The following is a 13,580-nucleotide window of genomic DNA, read 5'->3' as shown; positions in this document are numbered from 1 at the left end:
TAATTTCGTTTTAGAGTATCATGGTATAAAGTAAATATATCACATTTTCATATTCATTCGAAAATAATATTTAATTTAATATTGATCGCCCTTTTATTATGATAGAATGAGGAGCATATACTAGAGTATATCTCAGCAAGAAATCTCTTTGATATGTTAGCCTCAATCCTCCTCCTCACATTAATAGATGATAATATTTCCAATCAATTGCGGCTTTTAGATTTTCTGTAGTTTGATGAATTAAATAAGATAACGTTTGATATCCCTATGATGGTTGTCGATGAACTTACAATTTCATTGTATACATACCATTCAAGTCATTTGCACATATTGCCATCCCCGTTCAAATTGTTCTTGATGAAAATTTGCAGACAAATTGAATAACCGCGAATAACCGGTCCCGTTAACACGACTATATGATTTGTTTGATGCAGTTCAAATTGTTGGAGATAGAAAATATAGAACCTTTGTGGTTGCAATCATTCCTAATCCTGCCTATTGTTTCAATGTGCTAAATTTACAGCATTCATTTATGTCTCTCGAACTTTTTTTCGCTTCAATTACATTTGTATTTCTTCTCACAAACCCCAGAACAAATACTCAACATAAGTGAAGAACACTATCACTAGAAAAATAAAATAGAAAATAATGACCTTCAGAATCAACAATACATACAATGAAACATTGTGTTCACTTTAAATAACAATGGCTCTAATACAAACAGTATATAAAACATATAATACTTGAAACATCAGTTACGTGCACACAATACATTAAGCATAACATTCCAAATTATAGCATACTTGGCATGTACCTTTTTGGAGGTAAGTTTTGTAAATTTGTCGATGAAACTGGACAAGAGAGGGAATGCACTTGTCCTGAAATTGTCTCCAAGCATCCTTTATGTGAATGTGACCGAAAACATTTCAACAATTTTCTTTGGGCCACCGTTACTGTATTTCAAGTAAGTAATGTCTTTTGAAGATATTGTTCCAATCAGAGCAGTGTTTTAGAACTAGAAGTGGAATATTCGTTGAAATTATATGTACATAATACAATATATTTTAAATTTCTTTATTTTATCCCTGCATGTGGAAACTAATTAGTAAAAGTCAACATTGTAGACTCATAAGAAAAATAGTTGTTATGTTATTTTGTGTTCACCCGACTTTTGGTTGAAATATTATATTACAATATTAACCTAAAATATAATTTAGCTCAACAGATTTATATTAAAATAATGATGTTATGCCGATTTGTTTTTCTAATTTAATTTTCCATCGTCATGTCTACATAATATGTATGTTATGTCTATTCCCACTAGTACCACAGAAAGTTTATTATTTTGTTAGAACAAAATTATTATTTTCGGATTATTTATTCAACTATTTTTAGGTTCTCCAGAAAAAAAAAATACTTGAGGATTTTACATACAGAATAACCATGAAACACAATCAAAATCAACTATAATATTCAGTTCTCAGATAGCTGAGGAAATCTTAACCGCTTACTTATTATAAAATGAAAAGGCTTTTTCAAATATATTACTATAGTTGAAATAATGTACGTCTAATATGGTGTGACGTGTATTTTCAAAACGCCAAAATTCCGAATTCTAAATTGATTATATATAAGATGATACGCTCACCATTCATTTTCATGAAGTAATAATATTTAATTTTATTTTATTATGTAGAGCTGCTGCTTACTTTTTGGTTTAAAATGATCAAAGTTACTTTAACGAACAAACAATATTCGAATAGTCCAGCTTGCATGCTTCTGGACTAATTCTCCAAAAATAATATTTAGACGCTTCGATTTGATTTGTTCGAAAGTAGTGCGTCGTATTTTATGTTATGCATTATATTAGATTAATTCCGACACTAATTGCAATAATACGAGATCTTTTCGAGAGCATGGGTCTTGACTGATTTAAGTGCGAATCTCAAATCATGTAACTTTGGGTTAGATTCGTTGTTGAACTAGTTGAACCGAATGGCTTTGACAAGTACAATTAATGTTTTTATATTGCATTGGTACAGCGTATTATTGAACTACCATTGATCGTCTCTTTGGAACTCAAATAATCTGGTTTTCGATATCGGAAGATTAATATTGTATTCCCAACAACATATATTAGATAAAACCACAACAAGAGCTAGAAATATTTTTTTACCTTTATATAAAAGTGACAATATATTCATGGAAAATTTTTGTTTGATATTATTGTACTGGTCTAATAATTCACTACACTAATGTCTCGAAACTGCAATTGAATTGTCTTGGTTGCATGTTAGTTATATTTGATATGTACGCTTGATCATTTAAACCTATAGGTGTATATTATAGGCAATATCAAATTGAAGAGATTTTTTCATTTCCTACAGATACTTACCCAAGAAGATTGGAATGTGGTATTATTCAATGGGATGGAAAAAACAAGCCATTGGGCTGCTTTGTATTTCGTAACATTGATGACATTCGGAAACTATGTATTGTTCAACCTTTTGGTTGCAATCCTGGTGGAAGGATTTAGTTCAGAGGTAAATAACACATGATACACAGTATACAGTTTCTGTGAGTGAACATTTAAATACTCCTAACAACTAGCGAAACGAACGCCGAGAACGTGAACAGAGAGAACTGGTGAAAGCAAAACTGAATGCCGAATCTTTAGCTGCCCAAGAGCAAGGGAGTGAAAGTTTTGATGAACCGAAAAGTTTTTCGGAATCAACAACAAGTGATAGTTACAATGAAGTAAAAGGAAAATGGTTCAGTGCAGAAGAGTTGCGAAAGGTATAAACATTTAAAATCAGAAGAAACCATTTTTTTAATTAATTATTTAAGAACAGATACGGGATATCAAATGTAATATACAAAAAGAACGACTACTGCAGCCTGGCTATGAAGATTTCAATCTGTCCATTCCAAAACTAAATTCAGAGAAGGATGTAATCAATTCTGCAGATATATATTCTACCAAAAAAGTATGTCGGTAAAACACATATATTTAATGGATAAATTTTATATTATATCTTTCTAGAAAAAATGTGAACAATTGAAATTGTATAATATTCACATTACGGAACCTCCAATGATTACTACTACTGCAGCTACACCCCAAGATTCACCAAGTGCAACACTTGAGGCCAGTATTAATTCCAAAGACTGGGAGAATATCGACTTTGAACATCTTGAAAAAAGCTGTAGTTCCACACTGCTTAAACCTCCGCCAATACTTGGATCATTGAAAACTCTAGACGATCGTATGTATTTCGAAGGCACACCTGTATTGAATGAAATGATAAAGAAATCGGATAGATCAACTGTTATCGGCGAATGTAAACTAACATCAACCAGCAAATATCAAAGAACATCATCAAATCATAGTTCTCAAAAAACAAAAATTGGGCGGAAGCCTAGTTTGAAACGACGAAAAGATAGTTTTAGAGAAGAAGAGGTTTTAAATAACGGTAAATGTGTCGCACACGGCCGAGGTACTAACTATTTTTCTTCTTTTTTATTTGTTTTAATGGACACTAATTTTCTAATTCAAGGTCAAATCCCTGTCGAAAGTCGAAAAAACGATTCTGTATTACCCAAAAGTTTCAGAATACAAAATGATACTCAAAGAGAGAAACATGACATACCAAGGAGAAGCTCAGTGAGGAGATCATCATCTATTAAAATCGATAGTGGGCCAGGAAGCATAGCAAGCAATATTAGCGCTGCATCATATTCCAAATACACAAACAATGACAAAAACAAATACTACTTCGATCGAAAAAGTTCCTTGAGGCTGAGTGACATCAAATCACCTAACAATGCTCGACGGATGTCAGCGTTTGAACAAACGTATCAAAAGCAATCGTTAATAAGTGTGCACAATTTAGAATTGTCAAAAATACATGAAGAGCTAACAAAAAATAAAATAAATAATGCTTCTATAAGTAGTGCCACTAGTGCGCTTCTCCAGGATCCAACAACAGAAAACCTGAACTCGAAGCAAAAAAATAAGTCTAAAAGTCGATTAAAACAATTTTTCCGATATATTACCCCAAACAATTTTGTCGAGGAACGCGATTTGTACACTTTGTATATTTTCCCAGAAGGCAACAGGTAACCATATATACTTAAATAATTGAAGATACATTTTTTAAATGTTTTTTATCTGACATTCTTAGGTTTCGATTGATATGCTCATGGTTCGTAAATCAGAAATGGTTTGATAATGTAATATTATTGTTCATCGCCCTGAATTGTATCACTTTGGCTATGGAGAGACCAAATATCCCACCGACATGCACAGAACGATATTTCCTGTCAACAGCAAATTATGTTTTTACAGTAGTTTTTGCTGTAGAGATGTTTATCAAGGTAGCTTACAATCTGATAACCAAATATCTCCCTAAAAACAAAACCAAATTTAATATGTAAATGGCAGGTGGTAGCCACAGGAATGTTTTATGGTCAAGATGCATATTTTACCTCGGGTTGGAATATTATGGATGGTTCCCTTGTTATCATATCCATAATAGATCTGTTAATGTCATTGATCAGTGAATCAAGTCCCAGGATTTTTGGCATACTTCGGGTAGGCATTGCCCTTGCAATATCAAGCAAACCATTTATCATGACCAAGCAAACCATTTATCATGACAATGTCATGCGAAAATGCGAAAACAGAATAGAAACTGAGAGAGGTTGGCGTCGACATCTGAGAGAGGTTGGCGTCATCATGCCTCATACCGTATGACTCATACGGTATGAGGCATGATGTCGACGCCAACCTCTCTCAGTTTCTATTCTGTTTTCGCATTTTCGCATGACATTGTCATGACAAATGGTTTGCTTGATCATTAGATAAAACACTTCTTTTTCTATTCATCGTTTATCTAATCAGGTATTCAGACTGTTACGATCATTGAGACCTCTACGTGTTATCAATAGAGCGCCAGGATTGAAGCTTGTAGTGCAGACGTTATTATCGTCATTGAGACCTATAGGAAATATAGTGTTGATTTGTTGTACCTTCTTCATAATATTTGGTATTTTGGGAGTGCAGGTAATTACATTCATATAGTGCTCTAAGGTCCTAAAAACTACGATCATTTCAGTTGTTCAAAGGCACGTTCTATTATTGTGAGGGCGAAAACATCAAGGGCGTCAAAAATAAAAGTGATTGTCAGTCAATAAATGGAAACGTTTGGATCAATAGGAAATATAACTTCGATGACCTTGGCAAAGCTTTGATGTCACTATTTGTGCTGTCCTCACGAGATGGTTGGGTGAACATAATGTATACTGGACTCGACGCAGTTGGTGTTGATCAACAGGTAGCTAAATTTGGGGAGCATATAATCTTTTTGATAACATTTACTATAGTTATGTTATATAGAAATATAGAAATAGTTTTTCGTCGTAAATCTATAAATCAATAAGCTCTATGATGAAACAGGTAATAATTATACGTTTTGTATCCTTCCAGCCAATCGTGAACTACAATGAGTGGCGTCTACTGTACTTTATTGCCTTCATACTTCTTGTGGGATTCTTCGTATTGAATATGTTTGTGGGAGTTGTAGTAGAAAATTTTCATAGATGTCGAGAGGAGCAAGAAAAGGAAGAAAAAATACGCCGTGCTGCTAAACGCGCTTTACAAATGGAGAAAAAAAGAAGGCGTAAGTAATTCTGAAATAAAATTTCCATTCTGTACTACGTTTTGAAATGTCAGGTAACGTCATCTATACCGAGTACGGTATAACCCCGATTATCCACAGAATTGAGTTTTGCATGGTTAACATGGATAACGATAATCGCGGATCTCGCAATAATAACAGTTCGGCTGAAAAGTTTATAAGATTAACGTCTAAATGGCGCCTCTTGCAAAAATCTACTTGACTATCACAAAGCACCATATTTCAATGCATAAGTGTCAAAATTTGACAGCAATCGGTCGATTGGTTCGTAAGTTACAGCGTTGAGAGTGAAGCAACTTTTGTTGTTGTGAAAAAAATGGAAAAATCACAAATCAATGAAAACGATGGCAAAATTGCATGAATTTGGCTTCGAATTGCTTCCGCATCTACCATATTCTCAAGATCTGGCCCCCAGCGACTATTTTCTGTTCTCAGACCTGAATAGAATGCTCGCGGGCAAGAAATTTAAGACCGATGATGAAGTGGCTACCGAAACTGAGAATGAAAAATGGTATCGAAAAGTTGCAACTTCGCTTTAATCGCTGTATCGCTCTCGAAGGCAGTTAAATTGAATAATAAAATTGAATTTTGCAAAAAAAGAGATTTACTGTGTTATCTCATAAATTTTTCAGCCGAACTGTTAGACTAAATTGTTCACCACGCCTTACTTATACAGAAATTAATAAACTATTCCTCTGTAAGGTCGTGTACACCAGTGGTCGGATAATGTTAAAGTCATATCAAAAACAAAAGAGCCAACCACTCACTTACCAATTTCGGGAAGGCCTATAAAATCATTACGGAGAATGATTTCATGGATAATCCACAGCGCAATTCATCCGCTCGTCGATGATCAAGTTTCTATTTTAGTTCCATATTACCAGATTTTTCAAAAATGAATAATTATATGATCTAACGCGTTTACTAGTTCATCCAAGATGTTTGTGTGTGTCGTTGCAGGTATGCATGAACCACCCTATTACACCAACTATTCTCCATTACGGCTGTTCGTTCATAATGTGGTAACATCAAAATATTTCGACTTAGCTATAGCGGCTGTTATTGGACTTAATGTGGTTACGATGGCAATGGAGTATTACATGATGCCCTTGGCTTTGGAATATGCCCTTAAAATATTCAACTATTTCTTCACGGCTGTGTTCATACTGGAGGCCATTATGAAATTAGTAGCATTAGGCCTGAAAATTTACATGAAGGATAAATGGAATCAATTAGATGTAGCAATCGTCATTCTGTCAATCGTAGGAATTGTGTTAGAGGAATTGGAAACAAACATTATTCCAATCAACCCAACGATTATTCGTGTTATGCGTGTTCTCAGAATAGCACGTGTACTTAAATTATTGAAAATGGCCAAAGGAATCAGAGCATTATTAGACACAGTAATGCAAGCGTTACCACAAGTGAGTATAACAGTTTTTATTATGTGAAAATCACCAAGAATTATCATGAAATAATTCATTTTTAGGTTGGCAATCTAGGACTTTTATTCTTTCTTCTGTTCTTCATTTTTGCTGCACTGGGCGTCGAACTTTTCGGTCGACTCGAATGCTCAGATGAGGTGCCATGTCAAGGATTAGGTGAACATGCACATTTTGCCAACTTTGGAATGGCTTTTTTGACGTTATTCCGGGTTGCTACTGGTGACAATTGGAATGGTATAATGAAAGATACCTTAAGAGATGATTGCGACGACGCAGCCGATTGCGTCAAAAATTGCTGTGTTAGTACAATAATTGCCCCAATATTCTTCGTAATATTCGTGTTAATGGCTCAGTTTGTCTTAGTTAACGTTGTAGTAGCTGTTTTGATGAAACATCTAGAAGAAAGTCATAAGCAGATGGAGGATGAATTAGATATTGACACTGAACTTGAAAGAGAATTCGAAAGGGAACAAGAATTCGAAGAGGAACAAGCTTTGTGTATGCAGCTTGAAGATACTCAAAAAAAGATACAAAAACGCCCTCTGACTAAAGTGTCTTCTTTACCATCCAACTTCACTTATAGCACACCAATATTAGAAAAAAAATCTAATTTACAGCGTCGGCAAACAATTCAATACTTTAATCAAACCACAGCGTCGATATGTAATTCTTACACTAATACCAATTCCTATGATGAAGCAGCGGAACATAATATGTCAAACGATGAGGACGAGCCAACGAGAGCGATCGATGGAAATGACAGCGTCAAAAGCTGCAACAGGAAAATTCATATAAGTAAATCACTTTTTAACAAAAATATTGAAAAACGGGCTTCTACAGACGAATTAAAAAAGCGTAAAGTTATTGACAACTTATCAAAAAATGAAAACGAGTCAATTAAAAGTACCAACAACTGGGAAGATCATCAAAATTATCACAAATCGATAGACACAGAAAATAATTTGAAATTATCCTGTCCGACAATCATTTCCACTGGTAAAGGAATACCGAAAAATAATAAAACTGATTATCGTCAATTAAGTCTCGATTGTGATGCAAAAACTAATTTGGTACATGAAAATTCAAATGTCCCAAATGATAATAATGTGATTTTTCCTATACCAACAAGCAGCAACGGTACAGCAAACGCTATGGTTGGAAACAAATCGTTCTTATCTGTGCCCAAATTACAGCCTAAAAGTCGTTCTGGTAGTACGAAACAATTGTTTAAACAAGCAGCTTTAGATGAAGACACTGAAACTAATGAGAATTCCTTGTTGTTGCCGTCAGTTTCAAATACAGCTGCCTTAGAGAAAGAACGTTCATTCAATCTTCTGAACGTCCATAACGAAAATACTTATTCAGATGGAACTGTCAAGAAATCAGAGTCATGCGAAATTTTGCGAATTATATCAGAACGAAGAAAAGTATAAACATGATTCAATTATTCAGTTTCTACTCTGAATCCATATGTAAGAAAAATAGAAAGAAAAAAATATTCTTAACATTTATGTTTAGTGAAAATATCAATAACTATATATGATGGATTCGTTTACAAATGTGCGCTTCTTTGTTTTGAATCATCCATAATTTCGAATAAACTTCACTTATCTTATTTGTGGATGAATCTCACCCAATAACATTCTAAACGAATCAATGTGGATTTTTACACATTAAAATAAACGACAATCAGAAGTAACGTAGAAGTACTGTTTAAACATTGCATTCTCAGCAGTCCGAATAGTGAATATTTTTTGTTCATTTTCCTGCGTATATATTCAATGAAAGTTTTAAAAGTTATGAATAAGCGAGCCGAGAAGAATTTAAAATATTGCAAACGGTAATTTGAGAAAATTCCTCAAGGTGATATGCGGAAAAATTGATGGAATTCCTAATTAGTAGTTCAATTTGTCAAATGATTCAGTATGTAATTGTTTTTTAGAAGAATTTGTGAAATGTAATGTGTTATATGAACATGCGACTATTGCCAGTCTTATATATGCCAACCGCTCAAGAGGCATAATTAATCCATTCTTAACAGTATTCATTATTCAACTAATTCATAGTTAATCTTTTTTGTTCAACGTTGCATTTTATAATCATAATATCAATAATACTTTAATTTTAATTATTCTAATCAAACTATATTCATGGAATAATCTGATCTGATCATTTTTATCACTATACAAATGAATCAAATATTGTTGTTATTTTTTGATAATGAATAGTTTTTGGAAATAGACAATATTATTTTCATTATAAATACAACTTTGAAGAAAAAATGAAGGTTCATGTTTAAATAGTGAAAACCAAAAAACAATTCAATATTTTCGGATAATATAAGAATTATACATGAACTCAGAGTGCAATTATGGCTCATACAAGAAACGTAATTCAGTGATTTTCAAACTTTCCAAGGAAAGAATGAATTATAAATACAATTGTCAAGTGCTATAAAAAGGTCTCTAGAGGTTGTGTAAATAATCGATGTTTAAATTTATAAAGTTTATTATTTTAATTTATTAGAAGTAATATAAAGAATGACAATCTGTAAGTAGCCTTTCTATTTTAACTATTGAATCACATACAAACAAAAAAGTATTGTTAACATCAGTAAAACAGGAATTACTTAACTATGTATTGCCAAATTACAATTAAATAAGAACAAAATAAAAACATTAGTTTTACTGAACCTTCAAATACTTCCAATACATAATTGACAACAATTTCCAACCCAGCCGTAACCATGACTCAAATAAAAGTATACTATGCTTCAGAAGATAGATTTGATAATATTATTACCCTACTTTATCACAACAACATTATAAGAACATATAGCTTAGATCTGATTATACATCGAATGTTTGTATAGTATTCATATTATTCAACAATCCTAAAATTCGATCAATATCTCTTTCAATTTTTGATAACCTGACATTAAAGTCGCCTTTTTCCAAAAGGTGTTTTCTCTTATTTCTAGAATGTAATATTTCTTTAGCATATTTCATTATTTTGTTGTCCATTCTCGAAAACGTAGGCAAAACGCAACAGCCGATAGTTAATTTGAAATTCTCATTGTAGCACGCATCGTTGGGCAATAATTCAATATGACTTTCTACGTCCATTACAGATCCTGTGTTCACATTCGTCTTGGGCCTGGGTATAAATATTTTATTGGACTGATTCGGAGCAACGATAACATTATAGAAAGGCATATAATCCGGAAAAAGCTGCAGAAACGTTGTAGGAAATATGTAGAATACAATTTTTGTTCTGAAAAGATAACATGTATGATTTCATCCGCGTTTTTTTCGAAACTTACTTACAAAACACCGTTTGTTTTCGACAATTTCACCGCATTCTCATATTTGGAAATAACGTCTACCTTTTGAGATAATCCAATCAGTTCTGCTTCAGCTTTGATTGCCTGAAAATTATATTTTTATTGATTCGGCCAATCACTTTCACGCACAACATATTCACCGCAGTATCGTTAACAGCCAATCCATTCATCAGGTTAAATATTACTATGGCGACGAAGAACAAATACAACACAAATATCAAATAACTTATGCTATTTGTTTGGAATTTAATGTTTGCAGCTTCAAATTCGCCTGAAACACACAACAGTTATTATTCGAAGTAAGATGAATAAAACATGAAAACAAACCTGTTAACATCACAACGGTTTTAAGCAAAGCGTTACCTATATCGGCAAATGCATTAAATTTATCTTCCTCCTCTTCTTTATTTTCTTTCGGCGTTGAGGTAGTTTTATCTTTGATAATTACGTTGTTTACATTAAATAACGTATAAAAACAAAACGCGAATGAAATAAGAATGATAGAGTAAAGTACCAAACTTTTGAGAAAATTCTTTGACACTGTCTTCAACATCACCATGTGCGTAGATATCGAGAGTACAGGTAACGTTCCAACTAACAACGTAAATTCAATCGCCGAGAGAAGGATAACTACCGCAGTTATCATTTGCCGGAACTCATTCTGAAATTCTTTCAGGAGGACAGTATAGCTAGCTATAATTAATGTGATTTCCATCCAATTTTCAATAGAAAAAAAATACATTTTCACATGAAGAATCATTTGTCCTATCTCTCTTAATGCCATATAGGTAGTGCCTAACAAGGAAATCATTCGTAACAATTCTTTCAACCAACGAGCAACATTTTCCTGACCGTAACATCCAACTACATAACCCGTAAAGGATAAAAAAAATATTGTGCAAATTACTAAATTTACATAAAAATAAATGCTGAGTCGCAACCATTTTATCAGCACAAAACTGGATATCACAGGATGTTTTAGTAGATGTTTCAAATCAGTTGAGTTTGCCATATAAACTATTGGTAACATCTCATCATTAATACTCATCGTATTCGTATTATTAATCGTATCCGCAGAAAAGTTCTTCTTATAGATAGGAGGAACTAAACAAGAAAAATCGATTTTAATCTCATAATCATCATCGCCTGGTCGTTTTTCATTCGTTGTAATACATGAATCTAGGTATTGTTCCAAAACATCAGAGTTCATTTCACAAATCGGTAATTCTTTGAACATGTTTGATGTTCCTATGTAGGCTGAATTTTCTAGCAAAATATCCACTGCTGAATCAACTTTGTACTTCACAGCATAATGCAGCGCTGAACATCCTTTTTCGTCTGTTTTATCAATATATATTCGACCATCATCGAGCAATATCTTGAGACATTTGAAAAACGGACACTTACTAATGTCTTTGAGAACATTGATCTCTTTAATAACCAATGAAAGCAGAGAAATCGAATTGATTAGCTGAATATCTGATTTAGTATTTCCAGTCTTTGATAGCAAGAATGATAAAATATCGTGATAACCATAGTGGCAACATAATGATAATAGATTGGGTAAATTTGAATCAGACCCAAACACATCATCGTCTTTTGTCAACTTTTTTACCAAAGATAATTTTCCTGAGTGCACCGCAGCTTCCAATAATATTTTCAGATCATTATTCCATGCCGCATCATCCCTTATTTTCTCCCTATATTGTTTTAGGGAAAAATCGAACTTTGCGTCGTTTCTGCTTTTTAACAACGATAAAAGAACGTTCAAATTTGTATCCATTGTATAAACTGGAATTTGAATGTCTGGAAAGTACTCTGTGAGTTTATTCCTTAATTCCCCTTTCCTAAATGAATCAACATCGACGACTGTGTGTTCCAAGCAATATAAAAGGATATCTCTCCTCCAGAATTGTGATTTTTTTTGCCAATGTTTCGAATTCTTTACGAAAACACCGATTGATGTTCTGTTTTCATCGTTAGGAATATTTATGTCTGCACCTTTCTCTATGATCAACGTTATGCAATTAAAAACGTTGTTCCAGTTTTCTTCATTTATACTCTCGAAAAGTATATGTAACGGTGTTTGACCTTGATAAAGAACATCAATATCTACTTCCGAATTTTCCAACAATGCTTGAACGTTTGCTGGATCTTGTGAGAATGCAACGAGATGAATAGGATATTTTCCATTGGTGTTCGGCTGTAAGAATAAATTTGAATATTTAGTTAGCGTATTTTTCACTATTATCATGATCGCTACGATTCGAATACATTCACATTGTGTACACTCATGTGTTATGCTATCACGATCACTCCCATTGATTCAATGCTTTGTATGCCATCGGAAATCACGTGTAGTGTATGTATTGAGTATCCGAGAGCGATCTTATATATTATAGAGTTTCTCACCAGTTGCACATCAGCGCCATACTTTATACATTCTAATATGAATTTATCTGTACCAGCAGTTTGGCAGGCATGTTCGAACACAGTGAACCCACTTGACTCATCACGTACATTCGGATCGGCACCACAGCTCAAAGCAAACTGAAACTGTTCAAGGTTTCTCCCAGCTAAAGCGGCTGCTAGACCTCGCTGTAGATGACAAACAGTAATTATATGATTAGACAAATTTTGTTCTATTAGGGCGTGTCTTTTCCATAGAGAATATCAACATTTTCCTTAACTATATTCCGAGGAACCCTAACTGCAAAGAAACCTTTACCTGTGGATCAGCAGCGCAAAGAAGTTGCATATTGTTTGCATTATTCATTGTGATTCACTTCCTAAAGTTAAACCGGTTTCGATGATACTTTTCAAAACAGGTAGCTCACTGTTACACGACATTCATGCGAACACGCTGTATGGTATTCACATTTTCCATTCACAGCTAATTTGTTAAATATTGTTGAAACTGTTCGTTGGTGTTGTAAACAGTTCTGATACGTTCTGATTAATATAAACCTACCAATGACTTTGAAAGAATACGAATTACACACTGTATACTCGAATATAACATACTGCTGCATGGATCAGTGATGTGTATCTGCGATCAACTAAGCTGCGAATGAATGAATGAAAATACCCAAC

At 33.4% G+C, this 13,580-nt stretch overlaps 2 protein-coding genes across 11 annotated transcripts in view; one reads left to right on the top strand and one right to left on the bottom strand.

Moving 5' to 3' along the window:
• The window catches only part of LOC129774707 (voltage-dependent T-type calcium channel subunit alpha-1G), a 25,825-nt gene extending 15,408 nt beyond the window's left edge, over positions 1-10,417 (top strand). For 8 of the 10 annotated variants that reach the window (XM_055778588.1, XM_055778587.1, XM_055778585.1 and 5 more), the window contains 13 exons: positions 799-964; positions 2,388-2,543; positions 2,611-2,796; positions 2,853-2,987; positions 3,044-3,497; positions 3,558-4,119; positions 4,185-4,377; positions 4,445-4,594; positions 4,904-5,065; positions 5,118-5,336; positions 5,489-5,681; positions 6,660-7,123; positions 7,189-10,417. In XM_055778588.1, coding sequence (XP_055634563.1) covers positions 799-964; positions 2,388-2,543; positions 2,611-2,796; positions 2,853-2,987; positions 3,044-3,497; positions 3,558-4,119; positions 4,185-4,377; positions 4,445-4,594; positions 4,904-5,065; positions 5,118-5,336; positions 5,489-5,681; positions 6,660-7,123; positions 7,189-8,577 — 4,429 coding nt within the window. In that variant the 3' untranslated portion in view covers positions 8,578-10,417. The remainder of the gene's footprint in view (positions 1-798; positions 965-2,387; positions 2,544-2,610; positions 2,797-2,852; positions 2,988-3,043; positions 3,498-3,557; positions 4,120-4,184; positions 4,378-4,444; positions 4,595-4,903; positions 5,066-5,117; positions 5,337-5,488; positions 5,682-6,659; positions 7,124-7,188) is intronic. The other 2 variants (XM_055778589.1, XM_055778586.1) reach the window with 1 other exon arrangement.
• On the bottom strand, positions 9,635-13,580 carry LOC129774709 (transient receptor potential cation channel protein painless-like). The gene is made up of 6 exons (XM_055778591.1): positions 13,216-13,580; positions 12,900-13,085; positions 10,815-12,690; positions 10,628-10,758; positions 10,471-10,571; positions 9,635-10,417 (listed from the first exon to the last, which is right to left on the bottom strand). Exons 1-6 carry the CDS (start codon positions 13,261-13,263, stop codon positions 9,994-9,996), a joined length of 2,766 nt encoding a protein of 921 aa, XP_055634566.1. The 5' UTR covers positions 13,264-13,580; the 3' UTR covers positions 9,635-9,993.

This window comes from Toxorhynchites rutilus, chromosome 3 (assembly GCF_029784135.1).
Source record: "Toxorhynchites rutilus septentrionalis strain SRP chromosome 3, ASM2978413v1, whole genome shotgun sequence".
In the NCBI taxonomy this organism is placed as follows: domain Eukaryota; kingdom Metazoa; phylum Arthropoda; class Insecta; order Diptera; family Culicidae; genus Toxorhynchites; species Toxorhynchites rutilus.
The sequence above is the reverse complement of the archived record's forward strand: the minus strand, read 5'-3'. Positions and strand labels throughout refer to the sequence as shown.